Source organism: Lithobates pipiens, unplaced genomic scaffold (assembly GCF_037356315.1).
Source record: "Lithobates pipiens isolate NorthernLeopardFrog02 unplaced genomic scaffold, aLitPip1_a1.2 Scaffold_22, whole genome shotgun sequence".
NCBI classification, from domain to species: domain Eukaryota; kingdom Metazoa; phylum Chordata; class Amphibia; order Anura; family Ranidae; genus Lithobates; species Lithobates pipiens.
This window is the reverse complement of record NW_027507784.1, coordinates 120,507,031-120,533,992: the sequence shown is the minus strand read 5'-3', so window position 1 is coordinate 120,533,992 and position 26,962 is coordinate 120,507,031. Positions and strand designations below refer to the sequence as shown.

Sequence of the window (26,962 nt, the reverse complement as noted above, 5' to 3'; positions counted from 1 at the left end):
GTAATATGGTTTGGTGTGCAATTTTTTGTTCTTGTCATATCAATCTTTTTTTTTTATATTATTCTACATTCTGCAGTCCAGACATAATATCATAACACTATGCTCATTCTGTTGTTCATACTGGCCTATTGGACAAGGTCCAGCCACACCTTTTAAATAAGCTCGGCTATTACACTATTAGGATTGTAGGATTGAAGTAAATAGAAAAGCTACGAAAAATGATTGTGAAGTTAGAAGGTTCCTTTATCCTTTATCTGCATGGAGAAAGCCTTCTGTGTTCTGCAGCCTCCCCAGCACCCCCTAAGACGAGTGTCTCGACCGTCTGTCTCTCTGCCTCCTGATTAGCTGAGACACAGCAGCGGCTCACACTGCTGTCAATGAAAGTCAGTTAGCCAATCAGGAGATTGAGGGGATGGGGCCGGGTCGCGGCTCCGTGTCTGAATGGACACAGGGAACTGTGACTCGACTCGGGTGCCCCCATAGCAAGCTTCTTGCTGTGGGGGCACACAACAGGAGGGAGGGGCCAGGAGCACCGAAGAGGGACCTGAGAAGACCGGGATCCAGGCAGCTCTGTGCAAATCCTCTGCAACAGAGCAGATAAGTATAACATGTTTATTTTTATAGAAAACAAAATGAGACTTCCCAATCACTTTACAAGTACAGGTGATTTTTTCGACTGAAATAGAACATACTGGGTATAACTTTTTCAAAGAACTGACTAGCCACCTTTCTTTGAATTTCATTAAACTCTGCAGGCAGTTAAAGACAAAGTGATTTTTTATTATTTTCTATAGAAAGCATGTTTTTATTGGAAGTAAAGGAAAAAAGAAAAAAGACACAATATGACAGGAGAACATTTTATTGTCAGTACAGTTCCAGTAAAAAAAATTGAATAGTTCATTAATTCCTGGGTTTCTGCATTATGTGACAACAAACTGTTGTGTGGGCCTAATCCTCTCTTGCCAGTGTACAAAAATACCCTCTTGTGTACCCCCCTTCCCACCCCTGCCACAGGTTTAAATTCAGGTCACCATGTGACGTGAACTGCAGTTAGCACCACATATGTGTGACAAGCAACAGTGACACTGACATGTCTGAATGTGACACTATGAGCTGCATTGATGTTCAGTAACTAATCCAAGTCACACATAAAAAAAAAAAAAACTTTCCCTTAGTTACAATATTAACAAAACAAATTCAAATTTTAGAAACACAAGATACACTCATTACCTTTAGGTAAGTGCAGATCTAAATGTGCTTCCTGACTTACATTTTATGTTTCTTTGTGTTTCAAAAGTTGTTTGCCAAATTATAACTCTTTCATAAAAAGACATAGCCAGTTGTTTTAGAAGTATTTGTCCAAATTTACAAGTATCTGCATGTCTGTCTCTAATTTGGGACTCATTTAAAAACATGGCGCAAAAGGCAAAGGCGTGCAATTGCAGATAACAACCAACTGAACGTGTATTCACCGCAGTGAAGTATACCTCCCAATATGTTCACATGCAGAATTGTGACTGTTAAGCTCTCTTGCTGATCTGCTCATACTCCCTACAATATATCAACCCCCCCTAACAATCCAATCAAACTACACCCCATTACTATGCCCCTCTCCTACACACTACCAATAGAACAACCATCCATGAAATTCTTTGAGGTATTCTAAACTGCTAAAAACTGGTAGCTACAAGATTACTATAGGTAAAATCAAATCTTCTTATCATTTGAACCATGTTTTTAAATAGGCCTCTAGATTGATAATGATTTTTCTAATCTTTCTGATTTATTACATCGTTAGAAAATGCTCTCTTAATTACAATGCTATTATACGACTTGTGGATATACATGGTCAATCCAAGGAGTAGCACAGTAATTAAAACAGATTTATTTAAACATCTTCCAGCAAGACCACATTTTGCTCATTACACAATGCTCTGCACATAAATCTCTCGCATCTTTCTAAACTGCAGTAACCTAAGTGGAATCCTATGTATGATGTTCAGCTCAAACATTTAAGAGGATTCAACCCAGATCAATTAAGAAACATTAAAATAATTGTAGAGCATTGAGTAATAGGAATACCCTATGTGTTTCTCAATTAGCACACCCAACGCACAAATCTGTCCAAGAAGGCATTTTCAGCTAGCCTGGCATATTCCTTCTCTTTAAAGATGGCTGCACTCTCACCTAAACTAAGCTGCTTCAGAACCTGCATGTCAAGGTCTGTTCCCACAGAGACCAGAGTAGAGACCACATTATTCTTCTTCATTGCTGAAACAGCTTCCTTCAAGCCTTCATCACCAGTAACACCATCGGTGATTAAGACAAAAGAGGTCTCTGCAAACCTTCGTGCTCCTCTGGTTTTATCTTGAAGGATGTTGTTGATGGCATAAATGATGGCATTTCCAATGTTTGAGGATGAGTCAAAGTAAGTGAGACGTGAAAGACCTTGGGAAATCTCAGTAAGGTTGTAAGTAAGAGAGAATGCCACAGCCTGTTCATCTTTTCCACCATACTGAAGAAGGGCCACACGGGCATTAGCTGTGTCATCATCCTTCTTCGATAGTGACAGCTGTCTTGCGACCTCCTCCACAAAGAATGCTGCTTGTTTGAAGTTTTGTGCTCCAATCCTCTCAGAGCTATCCAGAAGGAAGACGAGATCCACTGGGCGCTGTGAGCACTGAGCAACGGCAAGCTCTGTGAAAGAAAGGTGTATATATACTATGTATACAGGTCATATACACACTATATATACTACATAGCTCTACATCCTAAGATATCTGCAGATAGTTATTTTTACATTTCTTCTTCCTTCTCTCCTCTCTCAGGATTATGTTAATAATCAGAAGGCTGACAAAGAGATAATTGACCTTTATATAGTAACATAAATATGTCATTACTTGTAGTGAAACGTGGATGGCTCACGCAGATATACTGGGGCAGAATGGCTCGCCTGGGCGAAATCCCGTATGGGTACGTCCATTCCTTTAGTGGCAACCAGAGGGCACTCATGTGCCACAGCACGACGGGGACCCAATGCGCTTGGCCAGTGGGCACGATCGCCACCGGCCACACACGATTGCGTGCACGAGTGCCAGCTCGGGTATTTGTGTGTGTAAACACACAAATCCCTGTGCTGTCAGGGAAGAGAAGCCATATCGTTTGTTCCTACTAAGTAGGAAAAACGATATGTCTCCTCTCAGTCAATCCTATCCCTCCACAGTTAGAACACACTGAGGGAACACACAATTAACCCCTTGATTGCCCCCTAATGTTACCCCTTCTCTGCCAGTGACATTTACACAGTAATCAGTGCATTTTTATAGCATTGATTGCTGTATAAATACTAATGGTCCCAAAAAAGTGTCAATAGTTTCCGATCTGTCCGTCACAATGTCGCAGTACTGTTAAAAATCGCAGATCACTGCCATTACTAGTAAAAAAATAAAATAAAAATAAAAATGCCATAAATCTTTCCCATAATGTGTAGACACTATAACTTTTGCGCAAACCAATCAATATACGCTTATTGCGATTTTTTTTACCAAAAATATGTAGAAGAATATATATTGGCCTAAACTGATGAAGACTTTTTTTTAAAAAATAAATAAATTTGGGGGTATTTATTATAGCAAAAAGTAAAAAATATTATTATTTATTTCAAAATTGTCACTATTTTTTTGTATATAACGCAAAATATAAAAACCACAGAGGTGATCAAATACCACCAAAAGAAAGCTCTATTTGTGGAAAAAAAGAATGCAAATTTAGTTTGGATACAGCGTCGAACGGACGCGCAATTATCAATTAAAGCTACGCCGTGTCAAATTGTAAAAAGTGCTCTGGTCAGGAAGGGGGTAAAATCTTCTGAGGCTGAAGTGGTTAAAGCATTTGTTACCCCAACACTTCATATTCCTGATATGTGGCTGTTGTACCATGTACTTGTATGAAAAAGTATCCTGTTCTCTTTGTATTTCATCCTTTGTGTGAAATCCCTGGTGTTCCTGCCAGTCCCCTTGTTTTCCTATTAAAAAATGACCAAACACTAAGCCGAAGAGCACCCCATGGTCAGTTTTCTAGCTATGTTGGGATCTCAGTGTACTCTCCTCCAATGACACACCCCTGCTGCACAGCCATTCAATGAGAAGCTCAGTATGCTGCTGTTTCTGTTCCCCCCAGCTCTTATGCAGCTGAGAACAGAGGGAATGTGATCACTTATAAAAAAGGGAAAAAAGGTATGTATAATATTTATTTTTATTTTTATATCTATAAAAAAATGTTTTGCCTTTCTATTTTAAACTGAATGGGTTGTTTTAAAGTGATCATTTACAATCACTTTAATGTATGCTGACTGTGTTTCTACCATTTTAAGGCATTTTTACCTTGTGGTCAAGTTTGCATATATATGTTACTACATACAGATCAATGATCATTATGCAAAATTTATATTTACCTTTGATCATAAACCGCATTTAGAAAAGAGGAGAGACTAAACAATGGTATCCACCCACACATATGCTCACCTAAACTTGGACTAAAATTATCTACGTTAAAGTAACATCTCCTTCAACACTTTAACAAGTTCAAGATTATCCTGCCACATTCAAAGCAACAGAAAAACAGCACAGTATTACATACTTGCAATATAAAGGCAAGCCATTGTAAGTATGTTCATGCATATATATGGTATATACTCATGTACACAATGCAGTATACAGTAGATCACAATGCATTGGTAAATAAGCTACATGGCATGATTACTGAAATAGGTTCCCCAATCAAAATTATTATTTATTTATATGGTATAAGGACAAGGAAAGTGATAAATAGTTGTCTCCTAAAGAGAGGCAATGCTTAGTAAATTTCGTTAATTATATTCAGCCTTAGATTCCTAACACAATGGTATTCCACGATTAGTCATTAGGTAGCAAGATTCTTCCAAATATGTATTTACCATAAGAGCACAGTGACAGTATAGTAAGGAGGGCACACCAAACCTCAAAATGCACAAATTATGAGGTTTTTTTTTACATTTTGTTTTAGTCTGTCCATGTTTTGACATTTGAGGCTAAATTTAGCAAAACTATATTGTAAGGGATGGATAATGGAAGGGATGCATTGTATTAAAATGGCTGCGTGACATGAAAAAATGTGGGCATTACTATTCATCATGACTTCAGAATGACAAATTGGCTTGGGGAGGGAAGAACATTTTTATGCACATTTTACTCTACATAATAAATAACTATTTTAACTGTTGAACCTAGTCAGATGAATAAGCAAAAGCTGTTAAGGAAGGTTGGATAAAAAGAATCAGATAGCGGTATACAAGAATCAGAGGATTAAGATGTCAACAGGGGACTTGTAGAAGGAATCAAATTATTCCAGCAAAACTACTTGCTACTGTTATTAATATGTATTAATAACAAGAAAATATTTCAAGAAATTTCAGAAAGGGGACTTGACAGAAACAAATTTTTAAATAGTTTTCAAAATATGCAAACAAATATATAATCTTTATATTTTATACATATACAAAACATTTACAAGACAAACTCTTCAATATAGATTTATTGATAATGCGCCCCTCCAGAATCCTGTCTGAGGACCAACTATATATCTCTACTTATAGTATAAAGCTACACCTGACTATGCTTCACAACTTGAAAATACAAACCCGAATGCATACACCCGTTAAACCTGTAACAGGGATCTACCACCTTAATTCTAACTGGGGGCGACCATTCTGATTTAACAGAGTCCAATTAGAGCTTCTGAGTCTCCTACAATGTCTGTGTGAACCATTTTAAAAGTGTCAATAAACAGCCCAGTCCACTTCTGCCTCTCATCTCCATTGGAAAACTTGGCTTTCTCAGCCGTATAAACCATCATAGCAATGAGCTGGGATTGCGTTGGGGGCTCGGAACTCGCCTTCTGGGACTCAAGGAATTCAGCAACCTGAGGGATGGTTTTGGGAAAGGCGATCTCCACACCCTCTTCATTAAGGTCGTAATTAACGATAGTTGTTGGGTTATGTCCCTTCCGACCTGCAAGTGAGTGTCAGAAGGACAGGGTCAGGGCTCCCTTTCCTCTGAGACAATTGTTATTAGACCAATAGCATTTAGAGATCCTTTTTGCCTTTTAACTTTATAATGTCCTCAGTGTTTTAGCCCTCTAATTCTGCAAAGATGTCACTGCCTCTTTTTTGACTACACCAAACTACCAGATCACACAGGGGGTCAGAAACAGGAACCAGATAGACAGATCATGCAGTGAAATCGCAGCAACAGAAGCAGTGTAAAAAAAAAAAAAAGTACAGTAGAAAGATAAAATGATCTTCAAAAAGATATAGTTATACATCCTCACATTATTATTTTGATCACAATTATTTGTAATAGTTAAATTATTTAAGGCACTTTTAGGGCCATGTCACGCTAGCTGTCCTGTTCCTAGGAGCATTCATCTGTCCCTACATGTCACTGCCTCCCTGACCAATTTGCTGCAGTATCTAATTCTTCAGCATGCAAATACTTTATGTACAGGTGACCATTCTTTCTTCTTTTGTAACAATCCTATCATTGACAAGTTGCTGCCATTGACTGGATGTGTGACATGGGCCATCCAATTAGGGGCGGGGGGGGATTAACATAGAAGAAGTTGACTTGTTTGTTGATTTCACTTTTTTAAATTTTTCATCTTAACATCTTGGAAAAAAGCTCAGATGGTCGTTAAAACAGCATGTCTAGTTGAACTCAAAGAAAATAGATCAACACTTGCAAGCAATATATAGGGGGTCTGTTTATAACAGCTTTCACTAGAGATTTACATAACTTTCACTTTTGTTTCACACATTGATTTCAATACAACATTTATGAATAGATTCTCGATTGTTCTGATCATTGCTAGCTGGTTTCCTAGTTTCTATAATTAAGATTTACTGTATACATGGGCTGACTGATGGGTAACAGGTGAGATAATAACTACAATTGCATGTCATCTGTTTCCCATAAAAATAAATGAGAAAGTATACCGTAATCATGGTGGTTATGGTGAGAAGGGGCTAAAGTAATCAAAAGCCCTGCGATGGAGTCATTGTGAAGCACAATAAAGCCTTCTTAGAACAGAAGGTATTTGCATGTCTCATTCATCACATATGCCAAATATAATGGGGATTATTCTTCATTTCAGGACAGTGGGCGAGCTATGAAAATAATTCCTTGGTGAGGAACTTTTTGGCTGAAGCCAGGTAGGCAGCATCTAAAAACGTCCTCACCAGTCTGTAACCAATTTTCCTTGTAAGACTGCATTTGAATAAATAAAGTTCATCCCTCCTCAATGGCAATATTATTTGTATGCTGTTAAATTGTGCCATGAAAGGCTGCTCTAGCACACAGCATTCGATTATCTTTGTACTTTTTATTGAGGAAAACCTCAAACTTTGTGTTGTGGAAGGGGGAATGCCAGAGTCTGTGACCACCTATGGAGTTAACAAAGTAATGCTCTGCTACAGGCCGCCATCAGTTCCCACCACTGAACAACTCTTCCCCAAAAGAAGGATCAGAGGAGCAACTCTCCTTAAAGCGGAGGTCCACCCTAAAGTGGAGCTTCCGCTCATTGGAACCCTCCCCCCCTCCGGCGCCACAATTGGCACCTTTCAGGGGGGAGGGGGGTGCAGATACCTGTACAGTACAGGTATCTGCACCCACTTCCGGCGTAGATTCTGCAGAAGGTACGCCCCTTTCCGCAGAATCTACGCCCCTTTCCGAAGGTCCCCCGCTGCCTGCTGGGAAACACAGACTCCCGCTTTAAAGAATAATCTTTTGTTTATTGTAACATAGCAATGCACCAACATACCACCTGGTGCTAAACAAACCTCACATGTTTCACTTCTCAAGGGAGATTAGTCATGACTCTATGACTAAGCTTCCTCGAGGAGTCAAATATGTAGGTTTGTTAAGCATCAGGTGGTATGTTGGTGCATCACTATGTTACAGTAAACTGAAGATGATTCTTTAAGGAGAGCGGTTCCCATTCTCTTTTTTGTTGGGACTTTAAAACTACAAGCATCTAATGAGTTTGCTAATTTCAGATTTTGGTTTTGAGATTACAGAATGGAAGGTCTCAACCATCATGCAGGCACATAGATGACTGCTGGGTAGTGGGGGTTGTATTTTTCCACAGATTTTCTTTAAAGGAGAAGTATAGCTTAAAAAGATAAACATTAAAGCCGTGTACACACGTAGCGGTATGTCCGACGTACTTATTCTGGCGGACTTCCCGCCAGACTGTCCGTCGGACTTTCCGAACGGGCTACTTGCCCACACACGGCACTTTTTGAGCGGACTAATACGGCGTACTAAGTCCGCCGTACTATCCGCCCTACTTTTGAAATGAACGGACTCGCCCACACACGCTGAGGAAAGTCCGCTCATTTCGAGCGCGTCTCCAGGTAGGCGTAGCCCGCTAAGGAGACGTCGCTGGCCCCGCCGCCTGGTATGGACTTAAAGGGGAACCCCAACGCCGAAAAAAATCGGCGTGGGGGTCCCCCCCAAGTCCACAACAGACCCTTGTCCGAGCACGCTACCCGGCCGGCCAGGAGAGGGGGGGGCGAGCGAGTGCCCCCCCCTCCTGAGCTGTACCAGGCCGCGTGGCCGCACAGCCCCCCCACCCCAAAGCACCTTGTCCCCATGTTGATGAGGACAAGGGCCTCTTCCCGACAACCCTGGCCGTTGGTTGTCGGGGTCTGCGGGCGGGGGGCTTATCGGAATCCGGGAGCCCCCTTTAAAATAAAAGTACAAAAAAAACACAACACACGAGATAAAATACTTTATTGCACAGCTCCGGGGGTCTTCCGTCTTCGGGGGTCTTCTCGCCGATTTACTCTTCCGCTATCTTCTTGTAGCTCTTTTACTAGCGGAGGAGCCCGGCATTCTTTCTCGCCGCCGGCCTCTTCTTCCGACTTCGGGGGTCTTGTCCCCCTCTTCGGTTCTTCTGCCGGGCCACCGCGCCTTCTTATAGCTCTTTTACAGGCGGTGGCCCGGTCTTCTCTCGCCGCCGCCACCGCCTTCCGTTCTTCTTCTTCTTCTCCAGGAGATGTTGACTCGACGATCTCTCCGGCCGCAATGCCAGGGACGCGCTGCGCTGCCACTTATATAGGGACAAGGGGCGGTGTCACATGGGTTTATGTCACATGGGTTGGTGTCACATGGTGACCCCGCCCACTTACGATGTCACAGTCCCGGAGGATGCTGGGACTGTCGCCATGTGACATCAACCCATGTGACCAACCCATGTGACATAAACCCATGTGACACCGCCCCTTGTCCCTATATAAGTGGCAGCGCAGAGCGTCCCTGGCATTGCGGCCGGAGAGATCGTTGAGTCAACATCTCCTGGAGAAGAAGAAGAAGAAGAAGAAGAAAAACGGAAGGCGGCGGTGGCGAGAGAAGACCGGGCCACCGCCTGTAAAAGAGCTATAAGAAGGCGCGGTGGCCCGGCAGAAGAACCGAAGAGGGGGACAAGACCCCCGAAGTCGGAAGAAGAGGCCGGCGGCGAGGAAGAAAGCCGGGCTCCTCCGCTAGTAAAAGAGCTACAAGAAGATAGCGGAGGAGTCCGGCGAGAAGACCCCCGAAGACGGAAGACCCCCGGAGCTGTGCAATAAAGTATTTTATCTCGTGTGTTGTGTTTTTTTTGTACTTTTATTTTACAGGTGAATGGGTAGGGGTACATTGTACCCCATACTCATTCACATAGGGTGGGGGGCCGGTATCCGGGGGCCCCCTTATTAAAGGGGGCTCCCGGATTCCGATAAGCCCCCCGCCCGCAGACCCCGACAACCAACGGCCAGGGTTGTCGGGAAGAGGCCCTTGTCCTCATCAACATGGGGACAAGGTGCTTTGGGGTGGGGGGCCGCACGGTCCCCCCTTCCCCAAGGCACCCCCCATGTTGAGGGCACGCGGCCTGGCACGGCTCAGGAGGGGGGGGGGGGCGCTCGCTCGCCCCCCTTTCCTGGCCGGCCGCGTAGCGTGCTCGGACAAGGGTCTGTTGTGGACTTGGGGGGGACCCCCACGCCGATTTTTTTCGGCGTTGGGGTTCCACTTTAAGTTCATACCAGGCGGCGGGGCCAGCGACATCTCCTTCGTGGGCCTCGCCTACCTGGAGACCCGCTCGAAATGAGCAGACTTTTCTCCGGGCGGGAAAAGTCCGCTCATTTCAAAAGTACGGCGGACTGGCATACACACGGCCGGATTGTCTGCCGAAATGCGAGTCCGGCGGGAAGAGTGCAACACGGCATTCTAAGTCCGCCGTACTTTTGGGTCAAAAAAGTATGCCGGAGGTTACACACGGGGGATTGTTTGGCGGACTTGAGTTTGCCGGACTTTTCCACCGGATTGTTTGATCGTGTGTACGCGGCATTATACTCACTTAGTTGGATGCAGCATCAGTTCAATGCTTCATCTGTCTCCCATTGCTTCTAAAACTGAGAACTGAGCGATCAAACACCACTGATTGCTCAGTTCTCAGTCTTCACTGAGCAGAGAGCCGGTCACTGTCAGCCACTGGCTGTCTGTTCTGCTCCTCCAGCACTCACTGGAGTGCCGGGCTGTGCAGGGGGCGGGAGCAGCTAGTTTAGGGTTTCAGCAACTCACTAAGAGGCTGAGCCAGCTGTCGATCCACGCATCTGGGTGGACCCTGACTTTACAGTCGTTATCTTTCCCGAGCCTGTAGCAGCCCAATGATGTCAGCTGACCTTGGACTTTAGCTCGATGTCGATTGAAAATGGGTCACAGAAGGAACTGCACTCCTGTATGCAGAAGGAACTGCACTCCTGTGATCTCCAGGAGAAGTCTATCCAGAAAATCTTTGGCTATACTCCTCATTTAAATAACTATATGTTGGAAAAACAGCAGCAATTTTAAAAAATAGTGTTCAATTAAAATTTTAGGCCCCATTCACATGTACTGACCACAGTGTTTTTGAATCTGCATTTTTATTGCCCCTTTTTGGAGCAGCACCAATCTTTTCATTGAGCTGCTCTCTGCATTATTGCACATGTTTTGTTGAGTTTTGTGCGGTTTCCAGCGATTTTACCACGTTCCAGAACCACATGGTTCTGCCAGTGATCTTAGACTGCCCGAATGTGAATGGTGCCTAACATTAGAAAAAAATGATAAACAAATGCAAAATAAAAAAATAACCATATTTAGGGATGTTTATTATTAAAAAATCTGCAAAGCTTTATAAATAGGCCCCCTCTGTATCACCTGTATGACTGTGGAGACAATCCGGAAGCATGCATGGTTAGGGTGCATTGAGGACTTGTGGCATTACCTTGAAATGTCTGTCTTTTCCAGTAGTGATAGTTGGACAAGTTCACACACTACGTATTGCATTAGAATAAGGGATAGATATGCATTACCTTTAAGTTATAATTACCTGATTGACATGGCAGGTCTGGACACACAATCTGAGGGTCTGCAAAGATTAGAACATTTAGACATTAAAGAACATTTTAGCATCTGAGAACATTAAAGCAAATGCAATCTAAGTGTAACACCTCTATAAGAAATTCTAATAATCAACCACATCATAATGTGCCTTTCAATGAACTATATACAGTAACTATGCATGTATAGAGTTGTTGGTCTGTGGAACAGTTTTACTTGAAATAGGAAATAACCAAAGTTGCATTACTGGCTCTTTTAGTCTATTATAATGTTTGGTTTATTCCTTCTATTTACCCTGTAAATCTGTGTAAAGATTGCTCTCAGAAACTGTGGAATGCTATATACTTACTATATAAGCTATTGTTTGTAGGGGTATGCCATAAATGTATATTCTATATACCTGGGCACAGTCGCTCCTCCATGTTGTCTATGAACTCATCAGCAACCAGTTCAGAGAAAAGTTTCATCTTCTGGATTTGCTGTTGGTTGTTGCAGGCGATGGAAGTCAGAGTCTCAGCATCATCCTCTTTGTTGAACATGTCACCGATGCCAATAGCATTGACTGTGACGTCCCCACCACACAGTGAATTCAGGCCATCATCTGGGTCTCTTGGGTCATGACGACCATCAGTGAGCACTACTGCAAAAACTTTGGCTTTGTCACGTCTTGTTTCTCTGATTAGTGTATTATAGGCAAACTGCAGAGCAGAGGGTGTCCATGTTCCTCCCGCAATCCACTCCAGACGCCTCACTGCCTCCTTAAAGCTGGACAGAGAGTCAATGCGGGGATCATTCAATTGAATAGCCTCAAAAGTACCCTCATGACTGTACTGGACAACGCCAACTCGAGCACCTGTAGAGTGATATCCAACTATATTAGCAAATAAGCTCTTATTATTATATCTAAACTAGCCACAATTCTTTTAAACACGTAAAACAAAAATATAACAGAAGGCTAATAGAAGGCTATTACCAAAATTAATAATTTTTTATAATATTGTCTCTTAAAACAAAAGTTCACCTTGCAGTGATTTTTCCATAGCTGCTTAACCTCCCTAGCGGTAATCCCGAGTCTGGCTCGGGTTGGGATTTTACTAACACGAGCGGTAACCCCAAGCCAGACTCGGGATCGCACCGCTGGATGCAGGGAGGAAACAGGGAGAGTTACTTACCTTGTCCCCTGGATCCAGGGATGTCCTCCGCGCTGTGTGATCGAGCTGTCCTCCGCTCGATTCACACAGTGTCAAATGCCGCCGAGATCCGTTCCCTGCGATGTTACGGCTCACGGGAGCGGAGATCGGCGCCAAATTCAAAAAAGTAAAAAGACACAAAACACACACAGTACTGTAATCTTACAGATTACAGTACTGTATTAAACAATTACACACCCCCTCTGTCCCTAGTGGTCTGTGCAGTGCCCTGCATGCACTTCTATATTATAAATACTGTTTTTTCTGCCTGAAATTTAGAGATTGTCCATAGCAACCAAAAGTGTCCCTTTTTCAGTGTTTTAGGATTTGATTACATTATTGAATAATTGTTATTATTCTTTATTATATTATAAACTTTATCATACCCAGGATGTCTGCTAGACACTGGTTTGAACAGATTTAAGAGAGTTATTCCTAAGAATTACAGGACTACAATATAAAACGCCAAATTTCCATGCAAAATAATTGTACCGCTTTCAGCACCTAAAACCAGAATGAATCATACCGCCAGGGAGGTTAAGGACTTGCATAAATGGCAATCATGTGCAAAAATAATGTTTTTTATTTTCCTTGCTAGTGATTGGCTATGCTCTATTCACTATGCTCTAGGGAAAATTCCTTTGCGAAGCTCAACTTTCATTGCAAAGTGAATGGTCTATCTGGCTTTAGTCAATCAACTCCTATAGGTCTAAAGTCAACCATTATGGAAAAGCTTGCATTTCTAAATAAGTCTAAGGCTGAACTAAAGAAAAAGGTTGTATTAAAAGAGATTTAAGCCCCAAACAATTCCCCCGCCTCAACCCCAGGCCTCTCTCATGGGTTGGGGGAAGGAGGGTCATTCAACTTGGAAGAGGATAGGTGCCGAATCATAGAGTGGGTGGATCTGCAGAGGACAGTGGAGGAGAGGGGGGTAGAATCGCTGGTCAATTATTGAAAAAATAGACTTGGTCTTTAAGTCATGATTGGATTTACCTTTGTCCTCTTTGAAACAAAATAAAGATCTGTGCGATGTTATGTAAAATACAAAATTCAATTGTTAAATAAATAAAATGTAGACATGATTCTCTTTTGAACACCTAATAGTCTTAGACTGCAGTGTTCTAAAGTACTGTACCTATGTCAGAGTTTGGATCTTTGGCGAAGGATCCTAGTCTGCTTACAACATTAATGACAAAGTTCTTCTCCAGAGTAAAGTTGGTATAGCCAATACTTTCAGAGCTGTCAATAATGAAAACAATGTCCAGAGCACCACAGCGCTTTTCACAGTCTGAAAAAGGAACAGGTACAATACAGTTCACACAATGCTAGAAAACATTCTTATATTTAAAGTGCAACCAAACTCTTTCAGTCAATATCAACATCAACTAGTTTAATCCTTATGCTGGTAGCCTTAGTAAATATACTCTGTATAATATATATATATATTTGTTTTAAACTTTTTTTAAAAAACATTTTTTGAGCTGCTTGCTGGTTCTTGTACTAGGCCAAAATGCGTCCATACACCTCATGAGTCTTCTTGGGCATTTTCTTTTCTTTCATCGAGAGTAGAGCTTTTTTCATCTAAGCACATTCTTCTGCTTGCATGCTTAAAGAGGTTGTTAAGTCACTAGTTGAAATTGATGGCATCCCCTCTGTTTTAGGCAGACATAAATTTTTTAAAGACTATATTCCTAAATAACTTTATCCACAGCTCTGCTGGAGAGCAGCAGGAGGTGCTGAGATTCCCCTCTGATGTTAGCCAGCAGAAGTTGACCACATGACCACATAGTGGAGCTGTGCAAGAAGGTATTAAGGATTTGTTTTTTGTTTTTTGACACATCTCATTGGAAAAAAACCTCAGTCCCAATCTCAGCAGTGAAGCTCAAAATCTCCTGGATTATGGCGCAGGGGAAAATAGTAAGTATTCTACAAGACAAGATCCATGTTTTCGAACTCATGTGGGAACCCTGGGCTAAATATTGTCATATACCTCTATACCCTGGAGATAACTCCTCCTAGGTGACCCATCTATCCTACCTCATCCTACCCCCTCTCTTACCTCACTTCCTCCTCTCTCTAGAACTTCATTACCTTCCTCTCTCTCCTCTTTCCCACCCCCTTTTGGGCCATAACTGAAATGTTGGTGCCATGTTGGTGTACAGATGGAATCTTGGTTTATGAGCTCAATCTCCCCGGATTATCTAACTGCACTCCTGATCAGCCATATATATATATATATATATATATATATATACTCTTGTTACAGATCTCACCCCAGTTCAATGACTTGTATCACATAGCAGTAATTCAATACGGCTCTAGGATATGTATCAGCCCCAAATAATTCCTCCCCCATTATCTAGGAGGAGACTCATGGCAATGTTAAATGGTTGAGGTGGTTTAGGCTCCCCTATCCACAGCGTGATCCCTTTTGGGGTGGCTGGTGGAACCCTTACCTTTCCTCTTTTCCCCCTGCTGATTAATAGACAATGTTGTGACTCTCCTACACGGTTATAATTCAATGTTATGGTTTCCCTAACATTGATTAACCATATCCGGACTGAGATCCATTACCGTTGGATGCACTTATTTCACCATCCATGGTACACTAACTAATGTGTTTCCAGAGTTTGTATTCTGTTCATCTGATGCTTTACAGGCCGTGTTAGCCAATACAATTTTATTCACTGAAAGTTATCTTCTTGAATGTTACTTGTATTCTTGCCTGTTAAAACCAATAAACCTCATTGAACGAAAAAAAAAAAATGACCCGTTCTTGTATTCGATAATAAACTTTTAGGCCCTATTCATACATTTGTATTGCAGCAATGCACATGTTACTGCAATGCATGTGCTCTATGGTTTATTTTTTAGTAGTGAACATAACAAAAATATATACAAAATTCTATACATTCTTGTAAAAACAAGCTAATTAAAAGTAAATAATATAGAACAAATATACTATACTGAGCATCCAATTAAAGTAGTTGATAATTCTTATCCTGTTTAGGATTGTTTGTAATAAATAATCACAGTGAACAAAACAGAAAACTAACCACAGCATCCACATGTCTCTCGTACGTATGTCATGACATCACATTCCTGTGCAATAATAGAAACAAATCATCTTGTAACATCCAGTTAATACAGCTGTTAAGCATTGTTTAAAGTAATATCATTTTGGACTTTAAGTAATACAGGGTAATTACTCTGTACAAAGTATGTTGCAATGACATGGCACATGATCTATCAATAAATAAACATTTGCTTCCAATTACATAACTTTATTATGACATCATACACTACTTACAGTCAAGGCAGGGTCACCAGGAGGTCCAATGTCACCCTAAATATAGAAAACATAATAAGTTACAATCTGCCATCAATCTTATATAATATTAGCTATTAAAGATATCTGGATTGTACACTACAAAAATACCATTAGATAAATTTTAGCCTTTGTACAATTTTTGTAGACCTGAGGTGGGGGAGGGATTGTGGCCCTGGTGCCTGTTAATCTCTAAAGTGCATGTAAAGTTCAAGCTTATGATACACCTTACAATCTGCTTTAAATCTACCAACATCTACTGTATGTAGAACATATATCTGCTTGACTAGATAATAAGATAATAATGGAATAGATTGTTTAGGTAGGGCCTCAAATAATATCAGAGATTGTACAGACATTGTACATTCAAATTTTAAGGTACTGTATATGGCCATCTTTAGGGAGGTTTTTTTATGTGCCCAGTGGGACCCATTGCACTTGTTGAGAGATCTCACAGACCCCATCAATCTCTCAACATTAGGTTAAACAGATAGAAATAAAACAGATTCCTCCAGGCAGAGGCAGATGCCAAAACTGGAGTCTAATCACAAATTAAGAGGTTACTCAACTTATGAAATTTCCCTTATGGCAGAACACAACATCGGAAGTGATGTAATGTGTTTTATTGTATTGTAATGTGTTCTTTTGTTTCCGAGCATGTGTGGTTTTGCTCTTCTGATTCTTTTTCAGATGAATACTGTACTGATTAAATGAAAATCGTACAATCTGTTATCGTATGACAATAAGTTTGTGTCTTTCCATATGGATAATTTCGGATGGACTGAGATTATCAGCTCCCGAAAGCTCTGTACTAAAGATTAGATAATCATATGATTGCTTCGAAAGCAGTATCTTTTGTCCGATTTTCTGATTGTGTGTACTAGGCTTTGGTGTGCCATAATGAATGGGTGATCTAAAAGAGGAGTGCTGAGACATCAATTTGCAAACAAAACAGGGGTCCTAGAAAGGTTTCCTGCCCTGGAATTTATGATGCCTCTCTGTGACCAGCGAGGTCTTCGATGATCCAAAAGCCCATATGATTTTACATTTGAGCTAATCGATTTGAAAACATGTAGGAGAAGGCACATATCATACCTCGCCTCCAGATTCCCCAGATGGTCCCCGGGGGCCAGGCTCTCCTGCGGAACCTTTGTCACCCTAGAAAAAAGAGACAGCAAAATGTATGTTACTGTACTTCATAGATCATTGTTTGGTCATAACATAACCAGATAACATGAAATCACTGAAAACACATGTATAAAAGAATCACTTAATTCAATGAAAGCAGGCTACCTTACTGGATACAACAATGATAGTGTCTTCTGTTTAGGTTGGCTACTTACAAATTCCCCCTTCACTCCTTTGGGTCCAGGGGCTCCTTTTTGTCCAAAGTCGCCACGTCCTCCCTGTGAAAACATTAAATGAAGATCTCATTGATGAAATGCAATATCATAAAATAAGCGTAATACAATTAGTCCACATCAGTAAGCACATCATATTATTTCACTGAAAATTAAATGCAACAATATCATACTAACTGTATATCTGCGTGCAAAAAACAGTGCAGACACAGAAACCAATGTAATTATTCCTTTCATTGGTATTCAAGAGTCTAAATGGTGAATGATAATTGCTAATTGTCTGCTCTAGATTTCTGTTGTTTGCACGCTGTTTGACATAAATAAATGATCGTTCAAAAAATTATTCTGCATGGCAACAGGCCATAGCAGATAAGGCAAACTGACCCCAGTTCATTGGTAAATATTAACCCTACTGATAAATTTAAGCTCATAATATGCATAACCTGCCTGGTATAAAGTTCTTTTAGGAAAATCCCCAGACTGAGTAGCTCTAGAAAATCCAATAAGCACACAAATTCTCTCAGATCCCTCAATCCACAGTTACTAAATTGTCCTGTTAAGTAATAATGTATAACAGTAGTTATATGTCATATGCTAAATAAATACATGTTTTTGTAGTTTAGAACACAAAAGTGGAAACCATATCTAGTGCAAAACACATAAAATATTATAATTTCTCACCTGAGGTCCTGCTGGTCCTTTGTCTCCTTTATCACCCTAGATTAAAATAAGAAAAAATAAATCATCTACTGTTTCCACTTTTATATAAGAATAAATAAACAGGACCATATATCTATGGTAACAGTGTGTCCATAAAACAATCTATACACTACACAGTGGTAGACATGAACTACAAAAGAAAAGACCTTGTGCAGAAAATCAACCATTCGGTGGCCATCATATCTGTAACATGTGCACAACCGCCTGTCAGGATTCCTACTTTTCTACAACTGTCCATACTATTTTCACTCTATATGTCCTAGGGGTAAACTCCACATAAGACTGGAGTCTTGATTCATACTAGTGTATGGCACACCATTCCAATTCACAGCATGGCAGTGACAGGTTGACCTTAAAGAGGAAGTAAACCCTGATGGGTTTACTTCCTCTTTCATTCCCTGCAAAGGCAAAGCATAACGGACTACTATGCATCGCATAGTAGCCCATTATGTGTCACTTACCTGACACAGGAGCCAGCGATGTCACAGCTGTCCCCTGTAGTCCGGCGCATCCATCTTTTCGGTGGGGTCTCGCAGCTCCGCCGCTGCCATTCGGCGGAGCCGCGATGACGTCACTCCCGCGCATGCGCACGGGAGCCGACATGCGCGGCAGCTCCATTGTTGGAAATGTCGCGCTCAGTGCGCCTGCGCGCCGCTGTCTACGGCACATGCGCCGTAGACAGCGGTGCCTGTCTTCGGGCAAATATCTCCTAAACCGTATAGGTTTAGGAGATATTTCTTGGACCTACAGGTAAGCCTTAATCTAGGCTTACCTGTAGGTCAAAGTGGTTTGTAAGGGTTTACAACCACTTTCAATTTTAAGCCATATTACTGTTGTTAACTGCATATATATCACAGAAGAATTCCTAGGTAGTTATCTCTCACTTTATGGTTAATTCCCCATGAGACTATATGACAGACTTATAGTGATAAAGTTGGCTTGGTTGAAAAGATAGAGGATGATATCTCCACCAAAACCCTAGCTAGTAATTGACAGGGGTTGAATTCTACTTTACTATACAGTACTTAAATGAAAAAAAAAAGCTTGGGCTTGCTTTTTATCAACACTTACTCCTCCATATCAAATGTGTATGTTTGGTCTTTGCCTGCCAGCTTCAGCCATATCATGTCATGTGTCAGAAAATGTGCTTATGTGGCAGAAAAACACCTGGGAACCCTACATGGTGCCTGGCTTCAAATTATATACTGTATTATTCTAGGCTAAGAGCCCAACCCTAACCCAACTTCACTGTTCCTATGGGCCCTTTCGTTTTTTGGAGTACCTACATCATATCCCGCACTACATAGACAAAAGAGTTGATTTTGCTAAAGGCAAAAAAGCTGTTCACCTTGCAAGGGAAGATGAACTTTGCAGTGAGTTTCGCCCCGGAGCTTAGTGATGAAGCTCATTCTGTCATGACTTCCGTTATCAAATCATGCACAAGCAAAATGTTGTTGTTTATTTTTCTTGCATATGATTGCATTCAATTTGTTGCAAATTGAAACTTATAGGGTAAACTCCATTGCAAAGGACAACTTCCCTTACAAAGTGAACCACCGATTTGCTTTAAGTAAATCAAACCAAACATGCCCATACCTAAATGTACATACTTAGAGAGAGCATGTGTATGTGATAAGTAGAAGTCAAAGAAGGCATCTGTTAACTGTAAAACATATCAGCCTTTATCAGTCTTATAGTAAAATGATGAATGGCACCTATTAAAGTTCATGCTAGCAATATGTCTCACCAGCACACCTCCATATGTGAAGAATTAGGTTTTCATTCAATCATTGTTAGAACTGCCACAATACAACCAACATTCCAGGTTTAAACACACTTTTATTTTTTATTATTATTATTTAAGGCACTTATATAGCGCCATCAATTTAAGCAGCGCTTTACATACACATTGTACATTCACATCAGTCCCTATCCACAATAAGCTTAAAATCTAAGGTCCCTAACCCACATTCATATACTAGGGCCAATTTGGGCAGAGGCCAATTAGCCTACTAGCATGTCTTTGGAGTGTGGGAAGAAGCCAGAGTAGCCACAGTAAACCCACGTAGGCATAGGGAGAAAATGCAAATTCTATGCAGGTAGTGTTGTGGGTGGGATTTGAACCAGTGACCTTTTTACAGCTAGACAAGAGTGCTTCCCACTAGACCACTGTGCCGCTTTGGCTAAGACACCTTTTTTACCAGAAAAAGTTATCCTGTGCTCTCCTGCAATTTTAGTGTAAGGATTTTGTAGATGATTGAAAATAAAATACATTTTTTACTTTTTAAGATGTCCTAGTGAATGATATTCCAAGCATGTAGATATCTATGGCACCACTAGCTAACAAAAGGCTGCTGATGGGAACTGTGGGAACTGGCAACTAGGACAACAGATGGCAGTCTGAAAATGTTTGTACATGCTCATGGTAGCCTATAAAAATTTTAGTTATGTAGTCTGGTCTTAAATTGCAGGAATAGAATAAAGGGTAACTAATGGACATACCATTTCCAAATATCTCTTACCTGACAGCAAAATCTAATAGTAACTCTACACAGTTTCTAAACCTGCTAAATTTCCGTGTGTGGTCAGATCAAATTAACAGCTTTACTGGAATCCTCTTCAAAGCAACCCTGGAACTTCCACACAATCCTATTGAAAGAGAGACTTTCTAAAATACGGTATTTGCAAATACTGATCCACACTCCCAAGGAAAGGAGGTATCAAGTGACCCCAGATGGTATACCATCTGGGGTCACTTGATACCTTCTTTCCTTGGGACCGTGGCCCCTCTCTTTTGTCAGTGTGTTTTCAGGTATGTTGATCCACTCTTGTATATGATGGAATTATGGATGCTTGTAATTGTCCCTCTCCCTTACCAATAGGGCATATTGGTGTTCTCTATTTTTGACTGATCCACACTTCTACCCTTCACATGACACTATTCTTGTCTGGCAATTGGCTGTCTAATTGTAACATGTCTATAGGTAAGGAGGACATGCTTACACTCTACATAACTTGATGGCGGAAATTCTTTAAAAGGCTCTGCCAGGGCACTAAAGAGGTTTCTTGTAAGCTTTCAGGTTAGATATAGCACATTACTAATATGTGTGTGTAATATATATATATATATATATATATATATATATATATATATATATATATAAAACACATGTGATTTTGGTGAGTCTACTTACTGGAGGTCCCCGTGGTCCTGGGTAGCTGATACCAGGTCTTCCTCTGTCTCCCTAAAATAAAATGCAATTGCATTAACAGACTGCAAAGAAATGGCATCATAAAATAGTTATCTTGCTGCCTTTGGGGGAACAGGATGACATTTTCTTCGCTGTTAGAGCAAACCAGAGCACACCTTTTAGGGGTTTTATGCTTTCCTCTGCATCTTGAGGACACTGTGTGTGCTTTTCATTTGTTTGGGATTAGGAATTCTAAGGATACAATGTTTGTTTTATTTTTTTGGGGTTGATATCAATAGATTTGTGTCTTTAACAATGTCTTTAGCCATTTGGCCAATGACAGACTGCCAGTCAGTATAGGTAAAGAGTGAGAAAAGATGGTCAAAGGAGGGATGGAAACCACATAAAAAGGCCTATAAAATGTTTATTATATATGCATGTCTACCTTAGGTCCTGGTGCTCCCGGGTTTCCTCTTTCTCCCATGTCCCCTGGATCACCACGTGAGCCCTGCAGAAGAAATAAACATTACTGTTTAACTACATGGGAGCATGGGAAATCAGTGACTGCAGAAGCAGACATAGATCAGGAATATGAAAACAATTCATTAGTTAAAACAATGTGAGTATTAGTGTATTTATATTAAAATAACTTGCCCACCAGGCCAATTCTGACATTTCTCTCCTACATGTAAAAATTATATTTTTTTTACTAAAAAAATTACATAGAACCCCCAAACATTATATATGTTTTTTAGCAGAGACCCTAGAGAATACAATGGCGGTCATTTCAATATTTATCTCGCACGATATTTACACAGCAATTTTTTAAACACTTTTTTTTGGAAAAAAAAGGTTTCATGCTTTAAAAAAAAAAAAAAACAGTGAAGTGAGTCCGTTTGCATAATGTGAAAGATGAAGTTACAACGAGTAAATAGATAGCTAACATGTCACGCTTCAAAATTGCACACGCTCATGGAATGGTGCCAAACTTCGGTACTTAAAAATCCCCATAGGCTACAATTAATTTTTTTTTACTGGTTACATGTTTTGAGTTACAGAGGAGGTCTAGGATTAGAATTATTGCTCTCATTCTAACGTTCGTGGTGACACCTCACACGTGTGGTTTCAACACCGATTTCATATGTGGGCAGGACTTACATATGCATTCGCTTCTGCGTGCGAGCACACGGGGACAGGGGCACTATAGTTTTATTGTTAATTTTACTGAAAATTTTCTAATTTGACACTTTAAAAAAAAACAATGATCACTTTTATTCCTATTACAAGGAATGTAAACATCCCTTGTAATAGGAATGGCATGACAGGACCTCTTTCGGGTGAGATGTGGGGTCAATAAGACCCCACATCTCACCTCTAGGCAGGGAAGCCTAAAATAATTAAAAAGAAAAATGATCACGGCTTCCCAGCCGGGGCAGCGCTGTTTTTTTTTAATGCAAAGGCTGGGCGTGACGTCATAAAATCGTGCCTGGCCTCCTATGATCATAGAGACTCCGGCGACCATCTGGTCCGCCGGAAATCTCTATGGTGGACATTCAGGGCTGGCACATCCGTTCTCTAACTCACCGATCGCAGAGGCGAGTCGGTAGAAGCACCGGAGGGCGGCGGGAGGGAGTCCCCTCTCAGCGCCAATAAGAACGATCTAGCGGCTGACTAGCCGCCATGATTATTCTTATGGTGTAGGAAATCACTGGCTGAAAACGCTGATATCTGAATGATGCCTGTAGCTTCAGATATACCACCAAAAAGCCAAGGACGTCCATGGACATTCAGCCGTCGGCAAGTGGATAAACATGACTATGGAAGAGATCAAAAACTCAATGATGTGTAGGTTTATTCAGAACAATTTCCAAATCAGCAGAACTGCCAGATGGTGATTTTATTTTACATGACTGCTAATTTGTATATTCTTCATAGATGCATAAAATCAGGACTGATTAAATGGCATGATTCTTCACAGATAAGACAGATCTATAAGCAAATATTCTGTCAAATTTTATATTAGACAGTGACAGATTTGATACAAACCACCACTAGGAATCATTTATTGAATCAGTGGTATTCAGTAATAAATAGAAGCACCATCATGCAGTGAATAGCTGCATAAAATACTCTCAAATATAGATAAAGATACCTTGCTAAAAAGACTATTTATAGAAAAATACTTTACCCTTTCTTAGTAACTTGTGTGGATTACTATTTATACATGATTGCTGTACTACAATGAAACAGAGTGCATAATTGCACAAAGTGCAAGCTACCCCAACATTTCATGTTACTAATATGTGTCTGTTGCACTGTATTTGTGTTAAAAAGTATGCTGTTCTCATTGTATTTCTTCCTGTGTGCAAAATACCTGGTGATCCTGCCATTCTCCCTGCTTTTCTATTTTAAAATGACCACGCTACTCATAGAAGCACATCCTTCCCAGCAGGGTCAGTTAGATAGCTGGGCTGAGAGCACAGCCTGCCTGTTCTCCAAAGGCCAAGACTTGCTCTTTCTCTGCCTGTTGACGCACTCCCCCATGCAGTCTCCACCCCCACCTCTCCAAGCCTCTTTTGCAGCAGAACAGAAGTCATGTGATACATACATACACACAAATGTTTTGCCTTTTATTTCTATGTCAACATGAATGGATTGTTTTACAAGGTAAGGGCTCACATATACTTTAAACAAGGACAGGGTAAACATAACAAGCATACTTACATTTTTGCCAGGCACTCCAACTGTTCCCTGCCCTCCCCTTGGTCCCGGAGCTCCACGGTCACCCTTTAAGGACAGAATTGGATTAGTATACAGTTTAATCACCACTACCTACAGTACAAGCATAGCTGTGGATTTTATACACACCAATAATATATTTCCATTTATTAATCCTAGGCTACACCTGGAGGTATTTGTGAATGTAGAGCAGGGGTCTCCAAACTGCGGCCCGAGGGCCAGATGTGGCTCTTTGCTAGCCTTTATTCGGCCCTTGGGGCACTATTCCTCACACTGATATGGGGCACTATTCCTCCCACTGACACAAACAATGGGGCACTATTTCTTCTACTGATACCAATGACGGGATACTTTTCCTCCTACAAATAGGGGCACTCCTCCTCCTCCTATTGACCACCAACCCAGAGGCCATATGTATTCTCAATGATACCGGTTTCGGGACATTTTCTGCCCCCGCTGGCTACAATCTGGCCCTCCTAGAGTCTGAAGGACATTAAACTGGCCCTTTGTTTGAAAAGTTTGGAGACTCCTGATGTAGAGTATTCATTCACTGTTAGGATCCAATCACAGCACAGGAAACACGTCTATTCACAGTGCAATTCAACACACACATTCTGAATAAGCTGTAGATGCACTTGCTCTATTTGTGCCGTGCCTTTGCATTTGTGTGGTGCACTGTACGGCACTGTTTATGTGCACTGGGATTCTATTAACAATGTATGGCAACACACTTCAACACATATACATGTGTCCTGTCAGTCACCGTTCTCTGCCTTGCCCCTCCAGTGCTCACTGGAGACCTGGACTGTTGAGGAGATGAGAGCGGCTGGCTCAAGTTCTCAACTACCAATCAGATATCTGGGTGGATCAACATTATTGCTGGGATGCTTCCAAAACCTGGAGTGGCTCTGTGTTGTCAGCCGACAGCAGACTTTAGCTCACTGTCGGCTGATGCTGGGTCACAGAAGTTCACAGGCAAGTGCACTTCAATGACCCAGAAGAGAAGTATGACCAGAAAAGCTTTGCCCATACTTCTCCTTAACCACTTGCAGACCGGACCAATTTGCTGGTCAAAGACCAGACCCCTTTTTGCGATTCGGCACTGCGTCGCTTTAACTGCCAATTGTGCGGTCGTGCGACGTGGCTCCCAAACAAAATTGACGTCCTTTTTTTCCCACAAATAGAGCTTTCTTTTGGTGGTATTTGGTCACCCCTGCGGTTTTTATTTTTTGTGCTATAACCAAAAATAGAGTGACAATTTTGAAAAAAACGCATTATTTTTTACTTTTTGTTATAATAAATATCCCCCAAAAATATATAAAAAAACATTTTTTTCCCTCAGTTTAGGCCGATACGTATTCTTCTACATATTTTTGGTAAAAAAAATCGCAATAAGCGATTATTGATTGGTTTGCGCAAAAGTTATAGCGTTTACAAAATAGGGATAGTTTTATAGCATTTTTATTAATAATTTTTTATTATTTTTTTTTTAACTAGTAATGGCGGCGATCAGCGATTTTTATTGTGACTGCGACATTGTGGGGGACCCATCGGACATTTTTGACACATTTTTGGGACCATTGTCATTTATACAGTAATCACTGCTATATAAATGCAGTGATTCCTGTGTAAATGACACTGGCAGTGAAAGGGTTAACCAGTGGGTGGCAGTGTAGGGGTTAAGTGTTCCTATGGGTGTGTTACTAACTGTGGGGGGGTTGGGCTTTCATTTAGTGAACACTGATCTCTGCTCCAATCACATGGAGCAGAGATCAGCGTCACTAGTTGCTAGGCAGAATGGAGAAATGTTGTTTACACAGCATTTCCTCCATTCGGCCGCTCCGTGAGACGATCGCGGGGATGCCCGCGGCGATCGAGTCTGCGGGTCCCGCGACCGGACTCACGGGGGTCCCGACCAGCGCGGGAGCGTGCCGCCGGCGGCGCGCTCCCGATGGCAGGGCGGCATTGAATATTGGACGAACCTGTACGCCAATATGCCTGCCCGTGCCATTCTGTCGACGTACATCGTCGTGCGCTGGTCGGGAAGTGGTTAAGGAAGGCTAATATTACAAGAATACAGGTAAGGATTATATAATATTATAGATGATTTCACAGTGGTCAAGCCAACAGATTTATTATGGATCCAGTTACTTAGCTAGTTGGCAAAATTTAGTATATACCTTTGCTCCTTTTTGGCCAGCTTCTCCACCAAGTCCTCGTGGACCCTCTGGACCAGGATCTCCCTGAAACCAAAATACATTATGACATCACATCCACCATGGTCATTTTAATAATATTTTTCTGCAACACATTTTAATGTAACTATTTTATTCACCTTCTCCCCTTTGGGTCCATCAGTGCCTGCACCTCCTTTGGTACCAGGATCTCCTCTGCGACCCTAGAAAAACATATGGAGTGAGTAAAAGCCTAATGCAGCAAAATATCTTGACTAATGAGCCCCCATATCCTGCAGGAATATATATGCAGCAATAACTGAGAAGATACTGTCTTACTGGCTCTCCTTTTGGTCCTATTGTTCCTGGTCCTCCTTTATTCCCTTTTGTACCTGGACCTCCAGGAGCCCCAGAATTTCCAGGTAGACCCTGAAAGATATAAAGAGACTTGTGTTAGAGCAGTAAATGCTTTATATTTTTGAAGATCATAAATAAGAACATGCATATAACACTGCAATAATATAAAAAACGACAGTTATGTTCCTAAAAAATAATTTGATGGTGCCTCCATAACTCTGATTGGATATGGCAACATGAAAGCAGAACTTCAGCCATTAAAATAACTTTCTTCCTTCTGGCTCCTCCAACCCCTATGACATATGGGGCTTATTACCTTATTTATTAAATGCATTCTGACTTTTCTGTGCTGCAGTGCAGCACTTCCTTCTTTGTTGTCTAAGCTAGAATGACGTGGACTGGGATATCTATGTAACACCTCCCAGGAGGTAGCTTTGCTAACGGGTGCATGCCAA

The 26,962-nt window shown here is 41.2% G+C and overlaps 1 protein-coding gene across 2 annotated transcripts in view; it reads right to left on the bottom strand.

Annotated features, from left to right (window-relative positions):
• Window positions 1-843: 843 nt before the first annotated feature.
• COL6A2 (collagen type VI alpha 2 chain) overlaps window positions 844-26,962 on the bottom strand; it is a 51,879-nt gene continuing 25,760 nt past the window's right edge. The window contains exons 14-28 of one of the 2 annotated variants that reach the window (XM_077448159.1): window positions 26,490-26,579; window positions 26,312-26,374; window positions 26,157-26,219; window positions 23,962-24,024; window positions 21,683-21,745; window positions 21,241-21,291; window positions 18,008-18,043; window positions 17,309-17,371; window positions 17,061-17,123; window positions 15,948-15,983; window positions 15,694-15,739; window positions 13,773-13,925; window positions 11,848-12,300; window positions 11,437-11,475; window positions 844-2,697 (exon numbers count right to left, since the gene is read on the bottom strand). In XM_077448159.1, coding sequence (XP_077304285.1) covers window positions 2,099-2,697; window positions 11,437-11,475; window positions 11,848-12,300; window positions 13,773-13,925; window positions 15,694-15,739; window positions 15,948-15,983; window positions 17,061-17,123; window positions 17,309-17,371; window positions 18,008-18,043; window positions 21,241-21,291; window positions 21,683-21,745; window positions 23,962-24,024; window positions 26,157-26,219; window positions 26,312-26,374; window positions 26,490-26,579 — 1,881 coding nt within the window. In that variant the 3' untranslated portion in view covers window positions 844-2,098. Of the gene's footprint in view, window positions 2,698-5,497; window positions 6,048-11,436; window positions 11,476-11,847; window positions 12,301-13,772; window positions 13,926-15,693; window positions 15,740-15,947; window positions 15,984-17,060; window positions 17,124-17,308; window positions 17,372-18,007; window positions 18,044-21,240; window positions 21,292-21,682; window positions 21,746-23,961; window positions 24,025-26,156; window positions 26,220-26,311; window positions 26,375-26,489; window positions 26,580-26,962 lie in introns of those variants that run through there. The other variant, XM_077448160.1, reaches the window with a different exon arrangement.